Source organism: Choloepus didactylus, chromosome 2 (assembly GCF_015220235.1).
Source record: "Choloepus didactylus isolate mChoDid1 chromosome 2, mChoDid1.pri, whole genome shotgun sequence".
Classification (NCBI taxonomy): domain Eukaryota; kingdom Metazoa; phylum Chordata; class Mammalia; order Pilosa; family Megalonychidae; genus Choloepus; species Choloepus didactylus.
In genome coordinates this window covers 141,890,372-141,916,551 of record NC_051308.1, presented here as the reverse complement: position 1 = coordinate 141,916,551, position 26,180 = coordinate 141,890,372, and the positions used below count along the sequence as shown (strand labels likewise).

At 32.9% G+C, this 26,180-nt stretch overlaps 1 protein-coding gene across 8 annotated transcripts in view; it reads left to right on the top strand.

Annotated features, from left to right (window-relative positions):
* The window catches only part of AGL (amylo-alpha-1, 6-glucosidase, 4-alpha-glucanotransferase), a 100,093-nt gene that overhangs the window by 42,179 nt on the left and 31,734 nt on the right, over positions 1-26,180 (top strand). For 7 of the 8 annotated variants that reach the window (XR_005215293.1, XM_037826558.1, XM_037826557.1 and 4 more), the window contains 20 exons: positions 3,366-3,492; positions 3,863-3,965; positions 4,062-4,159; positions 4,759-4,898; positions 5,906-6,093; positions 8,706-8,829; positions 9,377-9,540; positions 9,824-9,925; positions 10,037-10,192; positions 10,291-10,441; positions 12,180-12,304; positions 12,395-12,507; positions 12,619-12,753; positions 15,481-15,611; positions 18,590-18,726; positions 18,961-19,094; positions 19,782-19,957; positions 21,431-21,533; positions 24,504-24,729; positions 26,057-26,168. Coding sequence is in view for 7 of the 8 variants with exons in the window: in XM_037826558.1 (XP_037682486.1) it covers positions 3,366-3,492; positions 3,863-3,965; positions 4,062-4,159; positions 4,759-4,898; positions 5,906-6,093; positions 8,706-8,829; positions 9,377-9,540; positions 9,824-9,925; positions 10,037-10,192; positions 10,291-10,441; positions 12,180-12,304; positions 12,395-12,507; positions 12,619-12,753; positions 15,481-15,611; positions 18,590-18,726; positions 18,961-19,094; positions 19,782-19,957; positions 21,431-21,533; positions 24,504-24,729; positions 26,057-26,168 (2,745 nt within the window). In the remaining variant the exon portion in view is untranslated. The remainder of the gene's footprint in view (positions 1-3,365; positions 3,493-3,862; positions 3,966-4,061; positions 4,160-4,758; positions 4,899-5,905; positions 6,094-8,705; positions 8,830-9,376; positions 9,541-9,823; positions 9,926-10,036; positions 10,193-10,290; positions 10,442-12,179; positions 12,305-12,394; positions 12,508-12,618; positions 12,754-15,480; positions 15,612-18,589; positions 18,727-18,960; positions 19,095-19,781; positions 19,958-21,430; positions 21,534-24,503; positions 24,730-26,056; positions 26,169-26,180) is intronic. The other variant, XM_037826559.1, reaches the window with a different exon arrangement.

Below are 26,180 nucleotides of genomic sequence, written 5' to 3'. Positions count from 1 at the left end.
CCACTTCAGTCCACTGTCTAGTGTCCTTTCCTTTCAGTCTGAAGAACTCCCTTTAACATTGCTTGTAAAGCAGGTCTAGTGGTGATGAACTCCTGTAGCTTACGTGTATCTGAGAATGTCTTAATCTCTTCCTCATTTTTGAAAGGCAGCATCACTGGATATAAAATTCTTGATTTGCAGTTTTTTCTTTCAGAACTTTAAATTTGTCATCCCACTGCCTTCTTGCCTCCATGGTTTCTTAGAAGAATTCAGCACATGATCTTATGCTTCTTATATATATGTGTTGCTTCTCTCTTGCGGCTTTCAGGATTCCTTGTCTTTGGCATTCAACAGTTTGATTGTAATCTATCTCAGTTTTGTCTCTTTGAATTTATCCTGTTTGGATTCCTTGAGCCTCTTGGATGTGTATAGTCATGCCTTTCATTAAATTTGGAAAATTTTTAGCCATTTTTACATTGAATAGTCTTTCTGCCCCATTCTTTCTTCTTCTTTTGTGATTGATAATGCATACATTGGTGAATTGATAATGTCCTACAGGTCTCTTAGGCTCATTTCTTTTTTCTTATCCTCAGACTGAGTAATTTCAATACTCTCGTCTTTAAGTAAACTGATTCTTGTTTTCTGCTAGCTCCAATCTGCTGTTGGAGACCTCTGGGGATTTTTTTTTTTTTTATTTCAGCTACTATGGGCTTCAGCTCCAGTATTTCCCTTTGGTTCTTTTTATTTTGATCTCTGTTTCTTTGTTGAAATTTCTTTTTGTTATTTTTCTGATTTCCTGTAGTTCTTTGTCCATGTTTTCCTTTAGCTCTTTGAGCATATTTAAGACAAATTTTTTTTGAAGTCTAATCTGATATCCCCAAAGTCTGGTATTCCTCATTAATGGTTTTGATAGTTTTGCTTGCTCCTTTGCATGAGTCATTGTTTCCTGTTTCTTTGCATGTCTTGTAATCTTTTGTTGCACACTGGACAGTTTAATAATTCGATGTGTTACCTCTGTTCCTTAAGCTTGTATCCACCTTGTTTTTTGACTGAGATTTCCTTGAATGTCAGGCACTAACAAAAAAGAAAAGAAAGAAAAGGAAACACTTTCCCCAGGCTTTGCAGTTGACCTGTGCTAGTGCTCTCCTTCAGAGCTTATTTGGCCTAACATGAGTCTAAGGAACAGCCTGAGGTGAAATCCTCTCTGGGTCTTTTCTGAGCATGCATCTTGTTCTGGGTATGCACATAGCCTTATGAATTCTCTCATTTACGTGGATACACTCTGAATGCCCCTCTTCCCTAGGAATTTTGCAGGCTTTCTCCTGGTCTGGAGTACTCTATTGTGTGTCTTAAAGCCAGTTATATTTTGTCTCAGGTAGCTGCACAAGTTCTGGGTCAACAAGACTATGATGAATATCCTGGTTCGGTCTTTCAGGCTGTCACTAGACAGATTGCTACAATTATACATATACCCTAGTATGTTCATACAGGTTACTCTGCTTCTTCTAGAACTGGGACCAAGGACCCACAATGGGAGGATGGGCTGGCTCTGCAGTGACCAGAGGCTAAGGGAATGGGGGAAAGTCTAACAGTGGCACCACAAGGATTTTCTGTTTTTTTCTACCTTTTTTAAGTTGCCTCTTTCTTGATTCAGCACTCACCAATTACTGCTAACTTTTAACTTTTTCTTGGAACTCTGAGAAAGATGGATCTTGTTTTTGCTTATTGTTTAAAACTTCTGTCAGGAGACAGAATCCTGAAGCATTGTAACCTACCATCTTGGTGATGTCATTTGGTATTTAGATTCTTATAAGCAGCACTGAAGAGAATATATCCTTGCACATGTTATCTTACTTGCTTGTGTGAGCAAATCTGTAGGATAAATTCTTAGACACAGAATTGATGAGTGAAAGGGAATACAAATTTTTAAAAATATCATAGGTATTGGCCAATTGCCTTTCGACAAAGATTATAGCCATTTATGTAATCACTAACTTCACCCTCAGCAACATTAGATACCATTAATCTTTTTCATGTTTGTCAGTCAGGCAAAAATAGACTTTAATTTACATTTCTTTTATTAGTGAAGTATCTTTTCACATCTTAATTAGCATTTATATTTCTTCTTTGAATTTCCTGTTAATGTTCTTTACCTATTTTTCTATTGAGTTGTCTTTTTCATATTAATTTATTATTTATTATTATATAAATAGCAAATATTTTCTTAGTGTGCTGTTGATCTGTTAACTCATTTGTGGTGGTATTTTTTTTCAGTGTAGTCAAATTTGTCAGTCTGTTCTATTATGACTTCTGATCTCCTATCACGCTTAGAAAACATTATAAAAACATTGTTTTCCTCTAATAACTTTTTTTACAATTAAATATTTAATCTACTTGAAATTTATTTTTGTGTATATATGAAGAAATTTAACTTTATTTTTATTCAAATATCAATGTTGAGTTGCTAATCTACCCTTTTACACTTATCTGAAGTATCACTATAATCTTATCCTAAATATAAATAGGTCTGTTATCTGTTTTCTTCCAATTATCTGTCTATTCTTCTAACAATACTAAAGACTATTTTATAATTTACACTGATCATGTAGCATTTTCTCTTTTTTCAGCCGTTTCTTGGGAGCTTTCATACATTCACTCTTCCGTGTGAACCTTAGAAACTAGATTTTAAAAATTTTTGTTTTATCTTAATATTTTATTTGCATTCCTATTAAATATTTCAGAGTCTCTTTGGAGAAACCTAGGTATAAATTAATTAATGTAAAATCATTCCCAGTGGAAGTAACCTGCACCAACACCTGATTTATTAGAAAAAAGTTCAAGATAATAAAATGAAAATTCCCCAAAACTGTATATTTTTTATAGCTTTTTATTATGTAAGGATTATGCTTATTGGTGAAAAGGGAAAAGTACAAAAATAAACCTATGTGCAAAGAAAATTATGTGTTATTAGTAAGATTTACTTAAGAATAGGAAGTAATTTTTAAGGAAAAAGAATTCCTGAGGTTAGGGTATTTGTAGCCCCTGGAAAAGAAAATGCATACCACAAAGTCTTCAATGCCCTAAGGCAAAAAAAAAAGATTAGAGTAAATGATTGCTGACTGAAGCAGAAAAAAAGTAGGCCTGGGATTGAAGGATAAAAGTCCTGTGCTTTTCATCAATAATGTTGTTTTCTGTATATTTGTGTGCATGTGTATGTATGTGTTGGATGGTGTACAGGAAGATGGGAAGGGGGAGGTTGGGAAAAATGCTTGTGAAGTAACCATTTTTTTTGTTCCTGCGAATAAAACATAGAATAGAAATCTTGCAAATAGTAACAGTTATCTCTTTGTGAATATTCGTATTTAAGATATCATCTTTTCTTTCAGAAAGTAGAAAAATAGTAACCAAGTCTGATCCAACGCAGCATCTTAAGATTATTCAAGATCCTGAATACAGGCGGTTTGGCTGTACTGTAGATATGAACATTGCACTAGCAACTTTCATTCCACATGAGTATGTTATGTATTTTTCCTATGAAATAAAGAATAATATTATGTACAAACCTTTTATGGCTAGAATAATTTTTATACTGTTTATTAAAACCCCTAACACTAAATGAATGAAATAATTCTCCATAATTCTACTACCTCAACAAATAACTTTGTTTTCTTTTTCTGTGTGCCAGTCTATGTTCCTATACACGCATGTAAAAATTCTTATAATTGGAAAACTTCTTAAGCTATAATTAAGATTATGTTGAATGTATTTAAAGTTTCTGTGACCCATGCTAGAACATTTTTAAATATTTGTATTTTTGTAAATATATGTAGATATATTTGTAAGTCCATCAAATAATAAGTTTGTATGGTTCAATCTGTTCTAGCAGTGGGCCAGCTGCAATTGATGAATGCTGTAACTGGTTCCATAAGAGAATTGAGGAATTAAATTCAGAGAAGTTTCAACTTATGAACTATCATCAGGAACAGGTGTTAATCTTTTTTTGAACTACCATTTCTCTTTGAGTCTTAATACTGGCTTTTTCCTTTTCTTTTGTTGAAATAACATAATTTAATGTTTTCTAGGCAGTTAATTGCCTTTTGGGAAATGTGTTCTATGAACGACTGGCAGGCCATGGTCCTAAACTAGGACCTGTCACCAGAAAACATCCTTTAGTTACCAGGTATTCCATTTTCAGTTTCTTCTCATTATATGTTAAAAGTTGAAAATTGTATTTAACTTTTCAAATTAACCTAATGTTTTCTTTAACTTAACTACGTAGAAGTTTTTATTTGGGAACTAGGCTTGATATTAATTAATTTTGCTAAGCAAATCTTTAGTTGAAACTATGAGCCAGTTATAACTGTTATTTACATTGTTTCTGGAAGACCAGCTACTTACTAATAAATTCAATATTGACAAATTGAACAAGCATGTAGCATATATATGTGCAGCATGTATTTGGCAGCTGGAGAGAGCATAGTAAAAGGCCTTTGCAAGATAACATCAGCCCTCAGTGATTTTCTTAATAATTTTATAAGGTCTTTAAAATTTAAAATATTCTTTAAAATACTAGCTGAATATGCTATAATGTTCACTCTGTTACTCAAATCCTAGTACATTTACTCAAAAAGTCTACAAAAGGTTGTTTATCTGTGTTGAATTTTATTTCCTTATTTATGGTGTTCATTAGGAAGAAAGTCCAATTTTAATATTGTTAATTCCAGTTTTCACCAAGGAGTTATTTAACTATTAAATCAATATTTAATTATATCTCCATAGATATTTTACTTTCCCATTTGAAGAAATGACCTTTTCCACAGAAGAATCTATGATTCATCTTCCAGATAAAAGTTGTTTTCTGATGGCACATAATGGATGGGTAATGGGAGATGATCCTCTTCGAAACTTTGCTGAACCAGGTACAAATCAATTTTGTTCACTTCTCTATGGCTAGGGAAAGAAGAGTTCATGGGAAGCTCAAAACATAAATTGTTTTATTGATTTTTCCCACTAGGCCCATGGTTTCAAACAATTTTATAAAAGAGGTACTCAGGAGGCATATAGTTTGAGAGAGAAGAGAAAGGGATGACAAAAAATGGCGGAACTCATCTTTCTCTCCCTTTCCCTCCTACCCCTTTGTCTCCCTCAAACAGAAAAGTGCTTATGTGTCCATTTTATATATTGTTCCTTGTAAGATTTGTTTGGCTAAAAAATACTCTGTTTGCATCTTTTAAAAGAATTTTGACTTTACTGCTTTAAATACATTGCCATAAGAAAATGACCAACAGGGTGTTAAGATATTTGAATGGCAGTTAAACTAGAAACTGTTTTGTTTCAGTTTCCCTTTCCCATACTCTCAGCATCTTATTTTTCTACAGCTATTTTATTGAACCTAGCATGGGGCCCACTGATGTATTTATTTTCAGCACTTCAAAACTAAGACTCTCTTTTAGTGATATTCTGTTTAATTCAGAAATCTTACTTTTTTTAAATATAAGTTTGGGTTTAAATATCTCTACCTGCTCCTTTGTAGACATTCTAAATAAAGAAAGCCATTCTGCTTTATACCATGGATTGAATGTAACCTATGGCCAAAATTGAGTAGAAAGGTGGGATGGAGCTGTGAATGTTTTTGATAGAACTATAGCTTTAAAGGCCTATGATAATACTATTACTGTTTTCCCTTAAAAAGCAACTTTGAAATTGAGTACACACTTTTAGAAGAGTCCATAAACTGGAATTCAAACAAAATGGATAGGAAATGTAAATTCATATTGACTTGTAAAAGTTTTATCTCATGCCAGTTTAGATTTAATTATGGTTCATGGTAGAAATAGTCAATGTGATTTTAAAACAAATATTTCCTTGAAGTAATTGTTTTTATTTTATTTCTTGAACCGTTGAAAGCAAGCTCCTTTCTTAACAGGTTCAGAAGTTTATCTAAGGAGAGAACTTATTTGCTGGGGAGATAGTGTTAAATTACGCTATGGGAATAAACCAGAGGACTGTCCTTATCTGTGGGCACACATGAAAAAGTACACTGAAATAGCTGCGACTTATTTCCAGGGAGTACGTCTTGATAACTGCCACTCAACGCCTCTTCCTGTAGCTGAGGTACAGAAAAATAATTCATCTACATTAAGGAAAAGAAGCTCAGTATTCTTTCCTAGCTTTCCTTAAATAGAATTTGCAAATACACGTTTCGTTTAGCTGGTGGGACACCACTTAACGTTTTAAGTTTGGTTAATTGATTTGGTGGAAGTATTTTACCACTTTTGCATAACTGTAATGCAATCTTTTGAAGCAGTTATTATGTAATACTGGGTTATAAAATGTTTAACAAGTTAGTATTTTATTTTGTCTATGATATATATCACAACCATATTGCCTATTGATAATGTATAAAATTCTTATTAATACTTATTAATGTCTTATTCTTATTTTTAGGTTGCTTTAATATATTACTAGTCACTTTGAAGTTGAGTAGCATATTACACATTACAGTAATTAGAATTTTTTTAATTCATTTTTATTGAGATATATTCACATACCATGCAGTCATACAAAACAAAGCATACATTCAGTTGTTTACAGTACCATTATATAGTTGTGCATTCATCACCAAAATTGATTTTTGACATTTTCATTACCACACACACAACAATAATAAGAATAAAAATTAAAGTGAAAAAGAACAATTAAAGTAAAAAAGAACACTGGGTGGCTTTTTTCCCCCCCTTTTTTCTATTCATCGTCCATAAACTGGACAAAGGGGAGTGTGGTCCATATGGCTTTCCCAGTCACATTGTCACCCCTCATAAGCTATATTTTTATACACTCGTCTACAAGATTCATGCTTTCTGGGTTGTAGTTTAATAGTTTCAGGTATTTACTGCTAGCTATTCCAATTCATTAGAACCTAGAGAGGGTTGTCTCTGGTGCTAAGAGTGCCCACCAGAGTGACCTTTCGGCTCTTTTTGGAATCTCTATGCCACTGAAGCTTATTTCATTTCCTTTCACATCCCCCTTTTGGTCAAGAAGATGTTCTCACAATGCTGGGTCTGCCTTCCTCCCCAGGAGTCATATTCCACATTGCCAGAGAGATTTACTCCCTTGGGTGTCAGATCCCACGTAGCGGGGAGAGTGGTGATTTCACCTGCCAAGTTGGCTTAGCTAGAGAGAGAGGGCCACATCTGAGCAACAAAGAGGCATTCGGGGGGAGGCTCTTAGGCACAATTATAGGCAGGCCTAGCCTCTCCTTTGCAGCAACAGTCTTGCCGAGGGCAAGTCCCGTGGTAGAGGGCTCAGCCCATCAAACCAGCAGTCCCCTATATCTATGAGCACATCAGCAGCCATCGAGGTGGGGAAGCCCAACACCCCTGCATTCTCCACCAGCTCCTCAAGGGCGCTCTGCATATTTTTTTCATTGTTTTTTTTTTAATTAACTATATCCAAAAAAAATTTTTTTAAAGATATAAAATAAAAAAAATTTCAAACAAACCTTAACAAGGGAGTAAGAAAAAGACAACTAACCTAAAATAACTACTTTACTTCCAACATTTTCCTACTCTACCCCAAGAAGATAACCTAATATAGCAACATTTCTGTGAACTTGTTCCTACTATACCTATCAGAAATTAAACTATTATCATTCCTGGGCATTCCCAGAACGTTAAATTTACCCACGATAGCTTATCTGTTCTTATTGGGTTATCGTTCCCCCTTCATTAATTGCTCTCTATCACTAGTTCCCCTTATAGTAATTATTTAAACATTAAGGCATATTGAAGCTAGTTTTAGCCTCATTGATTCAAGTTTTCACTAGTCATTTATAAAATATAAGGGTAAATATAAATGTTGTCTATCTATACTTCTTTGGGCTTTTTATTAACTTTTTAGCCATGTCACATTTATAGCATTATATTCTGCCTAATACAGCTTTGTAAATAAATAAGCACTTATAATTTCATCCAGCTTATAAAATCTTTGGTAATGTGACAGCTTAGTGTTGCTTCACTTTAAATTACAGAATCCTTTAAAAACTCTACTTGTTAGCTGATAGTATTTTATTAAGCTTCATGCAAACATTATGTTAAAAATTATTTTGGAACTGATCTGATTTCTATTTATAGATTAGGATTTTCTGATTCTCACCTAGATTGTTAGCACTAGTGTTAAACGTAAATTGCACAAGTGGAATTCCTACAGATGTTTGTTAATTAAAAGTTAAAGTTTATTACAATCTGAAGGAAATGCTGGCTGCAGTCAGGTCAGTCAGACCTAACCTTTTCAAGAGCTAAAGGCCTTACCAAAAGAAAATGTATCGATAATGACTTAGTCAAACACCTGAAAATTTATGGCCTAATTGGAAGAATTAAAAGCAAACAAATGAACAAAATAACAGTGGAAAAGCCAGGCAGAATTGCAATGTTACGATTTACATTTTTTAAATTGTGACACAGTATTTTTCTTCTTCCTTTTTTCCGTTGTCACTGTATCTCTGCAAAATATAATCTTCCTTTTTGACTGTTTATTCTCCTTATTAATTCCCTTGTTCACTGTTTTCTTACATATGTACAATTAAATTTATTTGGAGATTGATTTTGGATTTCCATCTGTGTTGCTACATGATATTTTCCTATGTCAAATCCATGCCTAATCTTGCCTTTTCCATGTCTTATCATGCTTTTCTCTTTCTGTTACATTTGCGGCTGTGGCTTTTGCAGTATATGTTGGATGCTGCTAGGAAATTACAACCCAATTTATATGTGGTAGCTGAACTGTTCACAGGAAGCGAAGACCTGGACAACATCTTTGTTACTAGACTGGGCATTAGCTCATTAATAAGAGGTAGGCCTGTTGAAGTGTATTTTCTATCTAAAACTTGAGCTTTTGTTTAAGTAGATTAAAACACACTTAATAGCTGTTTATACAATGTTTGTCAATTTTTAACCCAGTTAATATTCTTTTAAATATTCTATCCCAAATTATCTAATATAACTCATTCTGTTTATTTAATCATAAAAATTTCTACTTTGGGGTAAGATACCTCATTTTAAATTGAAAACAGTATGATGAACTGATGACACATGAATAAAGCAGTTTTTTCATTGTTGAAAATACACATTTTTGATTTCCATCTTTTACCTGGATATCTGATGTAATCTTTAGATTTTTTTTCCCAATAGGTTTTATATAGCCAGTCTCCTAATAAACAGCCTAAAAAGGAGCTACCTTTCCTTTTTTGTCACTTAAACTCATTGGTATTTGTTTAAAACAGTTTAGTTGTTGATAATGTTTATGTGGTCTTTATTTTGAAAATCAGTCATAATAAGAAACCTAGTCTTGTTTTGAACATTAATAATGGAAACTGTTAAAATAATGTTATGCTTTGCAGAGGCGATGAGTGCACGTGATAGTCATGAAGAGGGCAGGCTAGTTTACCGATATGGAGGAGAACCTGTTGGATCCTTTGTTCAGCCCTGTTTGAGGCCTTTAATGCCAGCTATTGCACATGCCCTATTTATGGATATTACTCATGATAATGAGTGTCCTATTGTGGTAAGTGTCTAATCTGTTTCTTTTATTTACTTATTTTTCTAAATTTTTTGATATTTAGTTCTCTGTTGGTTAGTGCCAATACTACCTGCATCCTTTAAAGTAGTGTCTTAAATTTATAAGTGATTGTGGTACATAGGTTTTGAATGTTTTGTTTGAATTTGTTTGAAAGCAAATTAAGATACCTTATAGAATGTATTTATGTAATTATTCATTTATTTCATTATGCTGTGGAACAGCACTTTGCATTTGAAGAAAGTAAACTTTTGTTTTTGTTGTTTTCTAGCATAGATCAGCATATGATGCTCTTCCAAGTACGACAATTATTTCTATGGCTTCTTGTGCTAGTGGAAGTACTAGAGGTTATGATGAACTAGTACCTCATCAGGTTTGTTTTTTTGTTTTTTAAAATTCACATGGCTAACAACTTTGAGTATTTTTATCAAGAACTCTTATTGTATTTTGAAATGTATGCATGGCTGAGTTTCGTTTTGTCCAGATTTCAGTGGTTTCTGAAGAACGGTTTTACACTAAGTGGAGTCCTGGAGCATCTCCGTCAAGTACAGGTGAAGTTAATTTCCAGAGTGGAATTATTGCTGCTAGGTGTGCTATCAGTAAACTTCATCAGGAGCTTGGAGCCAAGGGTTTTATTCAGGCAAGAAGCTAAATTTTTACATTTCTTTCTTAAGGTTCAATTTCAGAGTAAGTCATTCCAGATTGAGTGTTAACCTGTTTTTTCTTTGTTTTTCTCAGGTGTATGTAGATCAGGTTGATGAAGACATAGTGGCAGTAACAAGACACTCACCTAGTATTCATCAGTCTGTTGTGGCTGTGTCTAGAACTGCTTTCAGGAATCCCAAGACTTCGTTTTATAGCAAGGAAGTGCCTCAAATGTGCATCCCTGGTAAGGCAATCTAAAATTTGTCATTGTAATTAGATTGTTATATTAAATTATATCATAATGCCATATTAAATTTTTACATTATGTATCATTTATATTAAAGCAAGTGTGGAAGTAGTTGAGAAAAAGAATTAGTAATTTTTGGTTACATTTTTACTGCATGTAACAAAGTCTGAACAGAAATATGTTAACATTTTGTGAGTTGTGAAATATTTTTGTTTGTATTTTAGTATGCTCCCTTATTTCCTAATTTGTATAAAATGAACATGTATTTCCTTTATACTGAGACCAATATAATATGTATATTTGTGTGTTTGTATAATGTATATAAATGTAGGTACACATACATATACACGTATACATTAAACTAAAATGGAAAGCAAATAGTTTAGTCAAATATTTAAGGCTCTACGTAATCCAGACTCATCTAACTTCTTGCTACTGTATAATTCCACTACTTCAGCCACATAGATATATTCACAGTTCCCAAGTAGTCTTACTTCCACCTATATATGGATTCTTTACATTTTCAAGTACTGAAGTTCTTAATTATCTCTCTATCCTGTCTTCTGAACATATAGCAATTGTAGTCTCTCTCTAACACTTATTTGATATTTATAAAATGTCCTTATTATTGCTTGCCTCTTTTTCTAGGTGTGTGTGTTTATTTCCTTACTAACTGTTATATATTGTGTATTATAGCATACCATGTTCTTTTTCATGTAGCTGTGGTCCAAGTTTGTTGGTTGAGTGAGTGAAAATTCCTAAAATGACCATATTCTAAATTGGTTGCTAATTTGCTGAATATGCATATCTCCAGTTTTTTAAAATTATCCACCTGAATAGCTTTAAGGTTAAGTGTTCATTGGTGTCTTTAACTGTTCACAAATTTGTGTTCAGTTATCTTGTATATATCCTTTTACTCCGTGTTTCCACTCCTAGGTATATATCTGAGAAACTCTCATACATCTGCATTAGAAGACATGCACAAGAATATTCATTGCATAGTAGAAAAAAATAGAAACAACCTTAATAGAATGAATAAATTTTGGAATACTATTTGGCAGTTGAAATAAATGAACTAGAGCTTATGTAGGAATGTGAATGAATCTAAAAAATACAGTGTTGCCCAACTGAAAGCAGTTGAAGAAATTGAACCCATTTTTATAAAATTCAGAAATATGAAAAGTAGTACTGTATCTTATTTAGGGAGACATATACATGTAGTAAAAATACATTGGTGTAATGGACACCAAAATGAAGATAGTGGTTACCTCTGAGGATGAGGAAGGAGAACACAGGAACTTCAGTTATATCTGTAACTTTTATTTTTTTAAACTAGGCAATGGAACATGGGTTTTTCAAAACATTATTTTGTATACTTTTTGTATTTCTTAAATATGCCCTTGTTTTTTAAAAATGTAAGCCTTTCATGTGATTTACTTTCTCTTTGCTCAAAATTGGGAAGGTTTGATATTGTTCCCCAGAGCTAAGCCACAGATAACTTCTCAAATAAAGCTTTGTTAACTTAGTGACGATTTAAAAAAAAAGAAAAAAAAGCATTGTGTGGAAAATCTGTCTTGGGTAAACTCAACTACTTTCTTACTTGTCTGTGCTATTTTAAAAGGTTAACTGATATTTCATTTCCAACCTTTAAGTAAGTGATTTAAAAACCCTTTAGCAGTTCCTAATTCCAGGTGTTTCAATATGAAATTTCATTAAAATATTTATTTATTCCTAGGCAAAATTGAGGAAGTAGTTCTTGAAGCTAGAACTATTGAGAGAAATACCAAACCTTACAAGAAGGATGAGAATTCAATCAATGGAATGCCAGATATTACAGTAGAAATTAGAGAACATATTCAGGTATTTGGGACACTCACCTTACTACTATGTTTAACATTTTAAGACCATTAGAGTTATTTGTTGAATGGTTTGGTTTTTTTTTTTTGCAAGCTTAATGAAAGTAAAATTGTTAAACAAGCTGGAGTGGCCACAAAAGGACCAAATGAATATATTCAAGAACTAGAATTTGAAAACTTGTCTCCAGGAAGTGTTATTATATTCAGGTATGTTAGTGTTCAAACTGTTGACTTGGCTTCTATTTAAACTAGTTTGTTTATCCTGCTAATTTTGAATAATTACTTCTAAAAGTTAACCATTTTTGTTAACATTTTCAGAGTTAGTCTTGATCCACATGCACAAGTTGCTGTTGGAATTCTTCGAAATCATCTGACACAGTTTAGTTCTCACTTTAAATCTGGGAGCCTTGCTGTCGACAATTCAGATCCTATATTGAAAATTCCCTTTGCTTCGTAAGTATGCCTTACTATTTCATAGAGATTTGCCAGTTTTGTAATTGAAAAGTTACCAATAGCCTGATGTAAGCAGTTTTAAGTGTACTTCTGTATCCCTGCTACACAAAGTGTGATCCAAGGACCAGTAGCATCAGCATCACCAGTTGGTAACATTTTGCCCCATTACTTTATCATTTGTGTTTGTGCACACATGCATGCTCTCTTACATCCATGCATTCCCTCTCTATATATATGCATGCATACATCGCTCTCTTTCCCTTCCTCTCTATCTATATAGACACACACATGCTTTTTTCAGAACTTTTTAAGACTCTATTGCATACATCATACCCTTACCACTTCAATTTTTTTAATATCAATATATTCTATTATATGGTTATACCATAATTTATTTGATCACTCTCCATTTTTGGACATCTAGACTGCTTCAAATTGTTCCTATTATGGATGTCTTTTTACATGCATCTTTGAACAAATCATTAATTATTCCCTTACTAATTATTACCTTGCTAGGTGGTACCGCATAGTACTGAAGAGTATGGGATTTGAAGTTTAGACCTGGGTTTAACTTCAACTTACCCACTGTCTGTATGATCTTGGAAAAGTTGTTTAGAGTCTCTTCTTCTCAGTTTCCCATCTGTAAAATGGGGCTTTTATAATAGTACTTACCTTTTAGGGTTTTGTAAGGATTAAATAAGATAATTTATTACTTAGCACATTGCCTGGCATAGAGTAAGTGCTCAATGTATGCTTGCTATAATTAATATCAGTATAAATTTCCATGAATGGAATTACTGCATTAGAATACATATATGTATTTGAGACTGTTAATGCATTCTACCAAATCCCCTCCAGAAAGGCTATATTAATTAATACTCTTAACTCTATATGAGAGTGTCCATTTCTCCACATCCTTACCAATATGGAGTATATATTATTGTAGTATATTACTTAAGAGCATGGTGTATGGAACTGGACTACCTGGGTTTGAATCCAGATTCAGACTCATTAGCTGTAAGAAATAAGACCTTGTGCAAATTACTTATATAAAACACTTTGAGCAGTGTTTGACATATAATAAGTGATCAATAAGTGTTAGCTATTACTAATCAAAGTGGAAAACATAAAATAATTTAAAATAATATCTCATTTTAATTTACTTTAATTATTACTTAAGTCAGAATTTTTTTTTATGTTCATTGGCCATTTCTATTTATTCAGTGTAATGTCATTTTATGTATTTAGCATATTTTTCTATTGTATTCAATTTTTTGTTGTTTTATAAGAGCTCTTATAGTTAAGGATATTAAATCATGTTGTGTGTCACCAAATATTTTTATAATTTCGCATGTAAATTTGACTTTTCTGATAGACTAGAGGCTATAGTTACTAATTCAGTTTACTGCTCTACTACTTCAACTGCATATTAATTGCATTCTGAAAAATTCTGTGATGAGGCAGTTTTGTGTTTCTATGGAATGCTTATAAAATGCACATTCCTTCTCAGACCTATTCACATTTTCTTGGGCAAGACAAGGAATCTGTATTTTAATAAGCTACTCTAGGTAATTCTTACACAAGGAGTCTACTGGCTATGTTGAGAAATATTGCCCAAGAATTAGAGGTGATCTGAGGCTGCTGATGAACTTGACTCAGTCAGGTGTGGCTTATAAACTAAACCTGCAGAGAAGGAAGAGTCAGTCCCATCCATGAGGAGGGAGGCTGTCAGAATCAGGAAAGAAGGCACATGCTGACAGTGATTTTCTAAGTTGAAACAACTAAAAGAGCTTCAAGAAGAAAGTACATTAAAGAGGATGTATGTTCACATAAAATGGAAGTTATATAAAATGAAATTACCTGAGCAGCTGGAAGTGGAAAAAGAAAGGAAAATAAGTTCTCAGTTGTGTGCAGGTGTGCCAGTTACACAATCTCATTGCTAGATGAATAAGGGAAAATAAAGGCCATAAATAGTTAAACACTTCCCCCTGATGATTATCAAGAAGCATCTGAAAAAATCCTGGTTTCTTGAATAGTCAAGGTGAAGGATAGTACGACCATAGGATAGGGGGAGAGGAGTGAAGGGAAAGGGAGGAAAATACAAAGGCAGACTACTACATGATTTCTAAGGTGATTAATTGTGACTTTTGATTATCCATTTACTGGTCCTTTGATAAGTATTTTGAGTTTAAGATAGCTAGCATGGAAAGTTTTTGGTGTCTCACATAGAAAAATACAAAAGAGGGAAAAAACTAAGCCTGGACTAGAAAAATTTAAAAAAACAAATTTATAAAGTAAAGGATATAGCAACTAAAAGATTTTTCTAGCATAATTCTGTAACATTCCAGTAAAATTTGGGACTTTATTATCTCCTTGGTTTGGGAGTAATATTTCTTCTAATTGAATTTTTAGCATGTTTTGCCTTTTAATTGTTATTTATAATGTATGGTATTTATAATGTATATTATAATGCTGAGTTTCTAAAGCATACATTGGTAAGACATTTTATAGTTATAATTCAGATTTTCTTCTTTTATTTTTATTGACAGCAAGTGAAATTTTATGGAATGTCTCTTATAGAAGTATATGTTAAAATGCTTTCACATCGAAAAATTACTAAAATGTATGTTTGGAGAAATAATTAATGAAAATATTCATAACATTTGTATACTATAGTATTCAGTCTTAGCTATATTTAGCTGGTTGTCTTTATTTTCTAATTCTTAGTATTGCCTCTAAATTAACTTTGGCTGAGCTAAATCAGTTACTTTACCGATGTGAATCAGAAGAACAAGAAGATGGTGGAGGGTGCTATGACATACCAAATTGGTCACCCCTTAAATATGCAGGTCTTCAAGGTAAGCAAGTGTAAGGATAGTTAAGCTTTTTGTTTTTCTTTTAGCGTCACCTGGTATCCTCTTTGTAGAAGTAAGAGCATAAGCTCATAATTTGACAGCCTGGGTTCAAATTATGGCTCTGCTGCCTACTCGCTGATTGTCCTTTGGCAAGTAATTTAACTGCTCTGTGCCTAGTTTTTGCATCCATAAAATATGAATAATAATATCTAATTCATAAGGCTTTGCGAGGATTCGACAAAAATCATGTAAAACACTAAAAACAGGATGAGACACAAAGTTAATCACACAATAAATGTTACCTAGGATTACTAACTCTGTTTCATTCTTCAAGGTCATTTATAGCTCTTTAAATACTTTGACCTTTATTAGTGTTTCTTGGCCTGGTTTATTATATAACAAGAAACAAGGTAGGTTTGTTTGGGCCCCAAATGAGACTACATTCTGAATTTAATATATTCTTCTTCCTTTTTCATCTAATTGGAAATATTTTTTTTTTGAATATTTGTTTTATCTAGATAGAATTTATAGTAAAATATTATAGAGTAGTTGTAAGATAGCAAAAAGGAACAAAATGTTTAACCTGCATGTTAATCTATCTGGTTTGTAGTATTTTCTTACAGTTTTATCTAGGAAATTTACTTTATCAGACCTGTGTTACCTGGTTCATAACTTTTCTTACTTAAAATGGCTCCCTTTCAAACTCTTCTTACTTTTGTCCATCTAACCCATCTTTAAGAACCAATTCAATTCTTACATCTTCCACAAAGCCTTCCTTAACTATTGCTTTTAACAGTAGTTTCTTTGTCCTTCAGACATCCAATGCATTTATTTACTATACCTTTTACTTATTTGGGTAATTTGAATAATATTTTTTGTGTCTGTGTTAATATTTATCACTGTAGTTAAGAAGCAGTTTTTAGAACCAAACACCCTGGTTTATACTGACTAGCTGTGTAACTTCAGAATAAACTCTCCATGTCAGTTTCCTCATCTGTAAAATGGAGAAATAATAGTACCTACTTCAAAGGGTTACCATTAGAATTAAATGAGTTAATACACGTAAAGCACTTAGGCAAGGCAAAATTCATAGTGAGTACTCAGTAAATGTCATCTGTAAAACTTTACTAAGTAGATTGTAAATTCCTTGATAAAAAAGAATGTGGGTTTTGTTTTTTTTTTTGTGGATCTTGTTTTTTAGCTTTTAAATCTCCCACAAAACCCAGGACATAAGAAGTACTCAATAAATGATTCGTGTATTACTTTCTTCCGGCATTTTATTTTTTAAAACATTCTCATTTTCAACACAAAATGTTCTATGCAGTGAATAATAAAGGAGTGCATATGTTACCAGACTTACGCAGATACATACACCATTTCGCTCTAGCTGTTGAACAACTTCTACTTGATTTAAAAAATTACACCTTTCAGAGCTCTTTTTCTGGCTACCATCTTTCTTAAAGTTAAGTCAGGTTCTTTATCAGCTCTCTCTATTCTTCTCATGAAATGGCTCTACTCATCCTTTCTAAATATAGCTGCCCTTGCCTGGTTTTGTTTTGATGTCGTATTACTTGATGCCAGTCCCTTTTCCCTCTGAGAATTTAATGTTTCTAACAGTTCGCAGGATATTTCCAGCAGACTAATTATAGGAACATCAGATTAAAGCCAAAACTGGCTACTTCATTGACTTTTTCTCCCTTCAACAAAATTCCCCTTCTCTACTTCCTTCTTTCTTGTATTATTACTACATATTCAGTCATGTTGTAGTCTTTGAATCTCTCCCTTTCATACTCAGTATTTGGCCAGTAATTATGACTTGTGGATTCCTTTTCCATATTCTCTCTGGTACACTATCTTTTTATTTCTGTGATTATCACCTATTCTAGGACCAACTCCTATTTACAAAACCACCTAACCAGTTTTCCCACCTCTTGTTACTCCTTCCACAGATTGTTGCATCCCATAGGTCACAGTCAGATCTCTCTTCTGAAACACTCCTTTCATCATGTCATTCCATTATTCAGCAAGTGGAACCCACATTTACTGAGCAACATTTGCCTTCCCTGATAATGCTAAGGCATATGAAGAGCATTATTTTATACTGTCTGGTTTTCTAGCTTTTTTGTTTAAACTGTTTTCCAGAAAATATTGTAAGCCCCTTGAGAGAAAGTACTGTCTTAAATTTATATATATATTTTTTTAATTTCTCAAAACAACTAGTATACTATATACATAGTGATAAATTAAAGAATTTTGTCATAATGAAGTTGGTGGAGCCAGTATAATTTTTTAAAGGTACAGATAATTTCTTTATTGAGTAATGAAAAAAGTACTATTGTTCTGTCAGTGAAATATAGAATCTGCTATGTATGCATAGGAATTCTAATGCTTTTTGTTGAGTATTAATTGAGGATATACATATATACATTGACACTTCATTTAGTTCCAAGTACAACCTGTTATATTTCAAAGAACCCTTCCAAAGCAGGCATTGTAGATACTCTTGCTCTAAAACCAGTTTATGATTTTCCTAAATCTTGTCAGAATGTTAATGAATCCATACCACTTTTCAAAATGAGAAGACACAGACTTACCAGTGTTCTCTCCCCAGATAGATCCCTTAGGGCAGGGAAACCATGCCAGTTGACTTTGAATATTATCACATTCAGATCCCAAAGAGCAAAACCAGTGCCAGAAGGTATGAATCTTGGAAAGCTCTACATAGCTTCATACTTACTCTACATACTTTCTACATAGTAGGTCCTTTCAATATGAATTTTTATCCTGCTTCAAGCCAATATTGCCATGCTTATCTCCAGCCACATCAAGTGCCTTTGTGTACTATGTAGCCCTTGTGTCTGCCTCTATATGTGTTCACCTTTATACCTCAAATCATTAGAGCAGAGACTAGCAGCATCCTAGGGTATAGAAACAAATTGCCTCTGCCAATAATGTAACATGATATTTCTCTGAATTTTCAGGATTAATGTCTGTATTGGCAGAAATAAGACCAAAGAATGACTTGGGGCATCCTTTTTGTGATAATTTGAGATCTGGAGATTGGATGATTGACTATGTCAGTAGCCGGCTTATTTCACGATCAGGCATTGTTGCTGAAGTGAGTAAAGTATATTTTTAAGGACACAATGTGAACTATATTACCAAAGTATAATTAATATTTACATTATTTACTAAACAGGAACATTTTCTTCCCTTCTTAACATCATTTTTCAGTTCTAATAAATAGAAATCTGATTGATAGATTACTAGACAGTGAAATTGCATGTTTGGGTTTTCCTCTTAAATATACCTAGCCTGTAAATTCAGCAAATTAACTTTATTTTCATAACAGGTTGGTAAATGGTTCCAGGCTATATTCCTCTACCTGAAGCAGATCCCACGTTATCTTATCCCATGTTACTTTGATGCTATACTAATTGGTGCATACACCACTCTTCTGGATATAGCATGGAAGCAGATGTCAAGGTATATTCAACAAAGCTTGAATAAATAAGCATGTTTATGTAGAAACTTATATGAAGTCATTTAATACACGGCCTTAAAATAACAAAATGTGAGAATTTGTCATAGAATCAGAGAATTGAAAAGTTTGTAAGTAGGTAGTAAATTTATTTGTATCCTTTAGTCTGGAATAGACTAAACAGACTTAGATATTAAAATCTGTTCTATAAAGCTAATAAAACATGATTGGAAAATTAAATTATTTTATAGTATGTGTTTCTATTTATTCATCTACTTAATTGGAGTTTAATGCACAAGCCTTTTTCTAATCTTTCAACAATTAAAGGAAAAAGGATTCTATTATGAGCAATATTCACCTTTAATGTTGACTTTTCCTAAAGTGAAACTTCAGATCGAACCAAACAAGTGAAGAGGCACCAAATCAATTTGGGCATAATTTCAGAAAAAACAAAACTCCAACTCAACCATTTGTTTTAGAACTGGCCTTAGACTTAAAACAAGCTGAACTATTGGGTGAAATGAAAGCAGTTCTGAAATCCAACCAAATTGAATGTTTTTTCCAACTGATATTCCTATTGTTACACATTTGTTTAGAGAGATTATTTGAAAAGAAGAAAGCAAGTAAATAATGCTGTTAAAGTTATTGTATTTCTATAAATACTATTTTAAATTTCATCACTTTTGTTATAGCTTTGTTCAGAATGGTTCAACCTTTGTGAAACACCTTTCACTGGGCTCAGTCCAAATGTGTGGAGTAGGAAAATTCCCTTCTCTGCCACTTCTTTCACCTTCATTAACAGATGTTCCATATAGGCTAAATGAGATCACAAAAGAAAAGGAGCAATGTTGTGTTTCTCTAGCTGCAGGTAAGATATTGTGTAGAAGGTTCAAATATATAACTCAATAACATATGAAGAGGTAGAAGTTATTTTTCAAATGGGAAAATGATTATTAAAAGAAAAGAAGCTCATGATGTTCTCCAAGTTTTTGTTATTGCTTAGAAAAATTTCATAGGTAGTCCCTAAAGAAAATAAAAACAGTACTATTTAAGTTTCACTGTGCACCAGGCATTTATGTGTGTTTTCTGTTGTGGATGGTTAATCCTTTTCTTTAGCTTGTTTCTGTTTTTTTCAGACTCTCGGCATTTTATACTTTATACAACTCTTTTTTTCTACACTAGATTTCTTCCCAATTGTTTTTAAATTAACCTGACCTTGTAATTATCATTATATCATCTTAAAGTCCTCTACAAGTTATAAAACACAAAACAAATAAATAATTTTTATTATGTGTCTAATTACAATCAAATACTTGAAAGCATATTTAAAAAATTGGCATCGTTTTCTGCAAGTAGATTTAAAACCTGAATGAAATAACAAATCTAAACAAGCAAACTAGGCTAAGGAAAACTTTTTATTTTCTTTCTAAATAAATTTCAAGCATATGTGTAGAAAGTATTTAGTATTTGAGACCATTGAAGTTTAGAACTTTCCAAACTCAAAAGAAAAATATCAAATTGTGGGGTGAAAGTGATATTGTTTTCCCTTCCTGAAATATTTGTTTTATTTATGTTTTTTAACGTAACTTTTTTGGGGGAAATGCTAATTTCCTTTGCTTTTCTGTTGCCTATTATTTGTAGTACAGATAGGTAACTTGTATTCTTTAAATGTTTTATGAAAAACCAAACTCAACCTAAAAGTAAAATTTTAAATTTCCATTCCTCACCTGTTTTTATCTTATGGATAAAGGTGGCAATTATCTGGAATGTTCAAGTGATTTGGCACATGTATTGTTTTCTTCTGTGTAAACAATCTTGACTAGGAGAATGTAACACTTTAAGTTATTTTAAATTAATGGGAAATTTGGTAATAAATTTTCACACTACAGTGATGGATTAATAAACATAATTAACTGTGCATCATTAATTCATTGTAGATTTTTTCATATTTATAGTTAATATTACATTAATATTTCTTTATGTATTAAATATTTGGTCTCTGATTTTAATCTTTGAATTGTAATTTATTGAAAGAAAATTTATCTGTGTTTAAAGACTCTTAAATTCAAATCAATTCAGATGAACATCCCTCTCTAACTCTGGTTCTTAGCCTCCTTTAAGAGTCTCATGAGAGTATGGAATGTCATCCCACAAAAAAGTACTTAAGCATAAGCATACCTTTTGCTGATAATTTTAGAGAACTTCCAGACTCCCTATAGCTCATCCTTGTTCCCCAGGTTTAGAGTACCTGTTCTGTGGTAATTGTTTGCCCGTATTATTAAGATTATTATTATTAAGATTAATTAAGATTAATATATTATTTTGCTGTGTTTTCTGTTAGGCTTACCTCATTTTTCATCTGGTATTTTCCGCTGTTGGGGAAGGGATACTTTTATTGCACTTAGAGGTCTACTGCTGATTACCGGACGCTATTTAGAGGCCAGGTAGGAGATCCTCTAAAAAAGATGCAATCTAAGTTTATGTCTAAATGTTTTATACATGCTCTTCAAATTTTCCTTCTTATCCATCTATTCTCAACAACATTTGAAAGTATGTTTTCTTTTGTTTTTTTCAATTTTATATTTAATTTTGTAATTTCATTTAATAGGATTATAGAATTTCAAATGAGTGAATATATTTGAAGTTATTAAATTCTAGTTTTTCATGTCACATGTCAGGTTCTCTTTGCTAATTTCTATCAGTAAAACTAAAATTTTTATAACCATATTACTAGCATCACTCACTAAACATTAAAATTTCTATATGAGAACTCAGGTGAACTTTTAAAGTTTAAAAGTTAACCTTTTTTTGGTTCTTCTTCAAGAAAGGCATTGTTAGCTCTTTGACAAAGTCCAGTAGAAAGAATTAATAATATCAGGTTTTCCTCTGTCAACTTATATCTTCTAGTTTTATGTTTTCTGGACTTAAAATGGTGTTTTCTCATGTCATAGTAATAGGAATGAAAAGCTCTATAACATTGCCACTAGTGTGGCACTAGTGTGGAACACTAGTGTGTTCCACTAGTGTCACCAGTAGCTTAGGATTTGTTGGAAATACACGTTCTTGGTCCCTGTACCAGACTCCTGAATCTAAATTTGGGGGCAGGGAAGAGGGGCAGAAATCTGTGCTTTAGCAAAGTCTTCAGATGATTTTCATGTGGACTAAAGTTCGAAAGCCCTGTTCTATGAGTTAAAAATTTTAGTAGGAAAGCATCTATATGACAGCTTTTTTGGGTGCCATCAGGAAATTATACTTAGGCAAATTTTCCAAATAACTGAGATTTGCCTCTTAAGTGGCAAAAGTTTTATTTTTGGTCCTTTTAAAATTGAAATTCTAAGTGGGCATGTGAAATGTATTCTTTTGTTCACCTGATATAAAATCTTTTCTTACTGATTTAAGTCATCATTATGGGACTGTGAAAATTTAGGCAGCTCTTTGCTTCTGCTTCAAGCTCTCCTAAATGACTGTTACTAAGAAGTAGGAAATGGGGCATCAGGGGTCAGCATAACATAGCAGTTAAGATCTTGGGTTCTGGAGCCAAACTGTCAGGTTCTAATCCTGGTTCCAAACTACCAACTGCAAATTACTTACCCTCTTTTTGTTCTCTGTAAATGGTTATACTTACCTTACAGGGTTTTTGTGAGGGTTAAATGAACTAATGAAGTTAAAGTGTATAGAATAGTGTGTGCCACATACAAAGCATCCCATAAATGTTAGTTTTTTAAACCACTACTATTACTATTGTTGTTATTGTCTGTTCTTCTAATTGTCACTCCTATGCACTATCACAAATTTTTGCTTCTTAATTTTACATATGACTCTCTAGATAAGGGATCAATAAAAAATTGCCTATGACCTGTTTTGTATAACATGTAGCCAAGAATTTTTTTTTTTTTAACCTTTTGTAATGGGTTGAATTGTAACCCCAAAAATTTACATTCAAGTCCTAACCCTTGGAATCTGTGAATGTGACCTTATTTGGAAATAGAGTCTTTGCAGATGTAATCTAGTTAAAATGAGGTCATACTGGATTAGGGTAGACCCTAAATCCCATCGCTGGTGTCTTTATAAGAAAAAGGAGAGGGAATTTTAGACAGAAAGACACAGAGACACAGATAAACACAAAGGGAGGAAAGCCATGTGAAGATGGAGGCAGAAATTGGCATGACTCAGCTACATGCAAAGGAACACCAAGGACTGCTATAAATCCCTAGAAATTAGGAAAAGGCAGGGAAGAATTTTTTTCCCTAGAGTCTTTGGAAGAAGCATGGCCCTGGTGACACCTGGATTTTGGACTTTCTATTCTTTTAAGCCACCCAGTTTATGGTGATTTGTTGTAGCCGTCCTACATAACTAATCCACCTTTTTAAAGGGTTGTAAGAAAAAACAAGGAAGAATATACAGCAGAGGCCATATGTGACCAACAAAGCCTTTGCAAAAAAAAAGTTTGCCTATCCCTGCTCTAGACGATTCCCACAGGATAATGTGTTTATTAGGTAAGTGCTAGTGCTATAAATTATAAACTCTGAAATCTCAATGGCTTTTCAGAAATGAAATTTATTTCCTGCTCATGGTCCTATATAGGTGTTCATTAGACAGCCTTCCATGTGGTGATTCATGGATCCAGGCTTCTTCCATCTTGAGCTCTACCGTCTTCCAGGGTCTCTGAGTCCTCTCCAATCGCTGGCAGAGACAGAAAGAGAACCTGGGATTGAGAGCTGGCCATTAAACTGAGACATGTAATTAATAACAATTTCAGAATGGTTTAGCAAAAAAATGGGCTTAGAAATTTTAAATGACTTTCCCAAGGTCATATAGATGGCAAAACCAGGATTTAAACCTCCGGCTTCTTATTTCTTAATTTCATACTCTTTCTAGAAGGACAATTGCCATCTTAAAAATTAAATTGTCATTTGGTACATGATAGTAGAATAACACTTTGAAGATAAAGTATCTTCTACTAGTTTTTCAATATGAATCATGTTTTTCAAGGTCATCTTCTACCCATTCATTTTCTTTCATGTTTGCTTCACTGTTGGTATCTGCTATTTAAAATAATGAAGTCTATGTTTCAAAGTTACTTAGATTTTGCAATACCAAGCATTTCAAAATCTAGAATCTAAAGCCATGAAGAACCTTAAAAATAACCTAGTCCAGTCCTTAACTCCACTGATGAAAACTGTACAAGAAAGGTCACACAGATAGTTAGGGAAAAAGCCAGGGTAGACTCAAGGTTTCTTTTAATTCAGTGCATTTAGGATCTTTGAACATTTAAATATAAAGAAATAAAGCCAGGAAAGAAAATGCATCTGAATTAGTAGTCACCAAAAGTGACCATTTTTTGTTTTCAACTTTTAAGTGATGGTTTTCATTTCAAATGGTTCATGTAATTCTGTTTTGTTTTGTTTTTTTAGGAACATTATTTTAGCATTTGCTAGTACCCTGAGACATGGTCTCATCCCTAATCTCCTTGGTGAAGGAATTTATGCCAGATACAATTGCCGGGATGCTGTGTGGTGGTGGCTACAGTGTATTCAGGATTACTGTAAAATGGCTCCAGATGGTATAGACATTCTCAAGTGCCCAGTTTCCAGAATGTATCCTACAGATGATTCTGTTCCTTTGCCTGCTGGCACTCTGGTAAAGATAATTTCTTAAAATAAATTGTTTTTCCTAAAAAATGATTTTTATTTTCTAATATAAAAATAAATGTAATGAAGAATCCAGATCTTAAGAATCATTCAAATATCAGATCTATGTAGCATCTACTGGTAATACAAGGGATTGCAGAGATAAGACTTCTAGTTTAAAGACCTTGCAACATAGTAGAAGAGATGATGTATACATAAATATGACATTGCACAAGATGTATACAGAGAGTGCTATGTTTTCTCATAAAAGGTAGAGAAAAGTTCTAGTAGGAGGGTCTCGAAGAGGACTTCCAAAAGTAGCTAAAATTTCCCCCAAATGGAGGTGAGTAGAATTTCAGCAGAGATATGGGAGGAGCTGTGGGGAGACATTAAAAATGAAAGAATAATAAAGTTCACAATGAATTACAGCACAGTTTAGGACATTACTTGTTCAGGTTTTGGCACCAGCAGGACAGGTCCTCTCTGCAGAGTAGTGAGAGATTGTGGAAAGGGTGCACCAGGTTGTGGAGAACCTTGATTACCATTCCAAAGATTTCAGGGAATATTTTGTTTTTTTTTTTATTCAGCCAAGAGTGTACAGTGATACTGTACTTTAACCATTTCTGATGTGCCTTTATTTTATAGTCTGTTTAGTATATGACTGTGGGGAGTTCTAAACTACTTCAGGGCTAGCATATATTTGTGTCCCCACTGTGTTTATATCAAGAAGTACTCAAACATTTTTCCAAATAAATTGACTTGAGAAATATTTACCTGTCTTCTGTTGTTGACTGACAGATTTCAGTCACATGAATACAGGCTCATGTTATCAGGAAAGTGTTTATTTTACACATAACTATCTGTTTTCTTATAGTTTGTCAAAAAAATTTTCATAGCATTGTAGAGAAGCTTCATCATTTTTATAATTACTAGAATTTTTATATGATAGAGTTTTGAATACCCCTTTAATGCATAATTTATCCCTATTATATATGCAAATGAGTAGGAACAGCAGTGCCAGTTTAAAATTCAGATGCTGGATGATGATAAGCTAGGTTCATTTATTAGCTGAAAATTCACTTTTAGTAGCAACCTCACAAGATTCATTTTCCTGTCTTAGCATGAATAATCAAAACCAAAAATGTTAAATATTCATATGCCAAAGTTCAAACATTATTTGGTGTAAAGGATCTGCTTCATTCCCACCCCCTTCCCTGACCACATTTCTCCCTCCTAACGAAAATATGTGTTTTCATATGACTTCAGTTGTAGGATTTTGGAGAAGTTAAGAAAAATGCAATTTCTAACAGAGTTAACATCCATTATGTTTCAAACAGGATCAACCATTGTTTGAAGTAATACAGGAAACTATGCAAAGACACATGCAGGGCATACAGTTCCGAGAAAGGAATGCTGGTCCACAGATAGATCGAAACATGAAGGATGAAGGTACCTAATTTT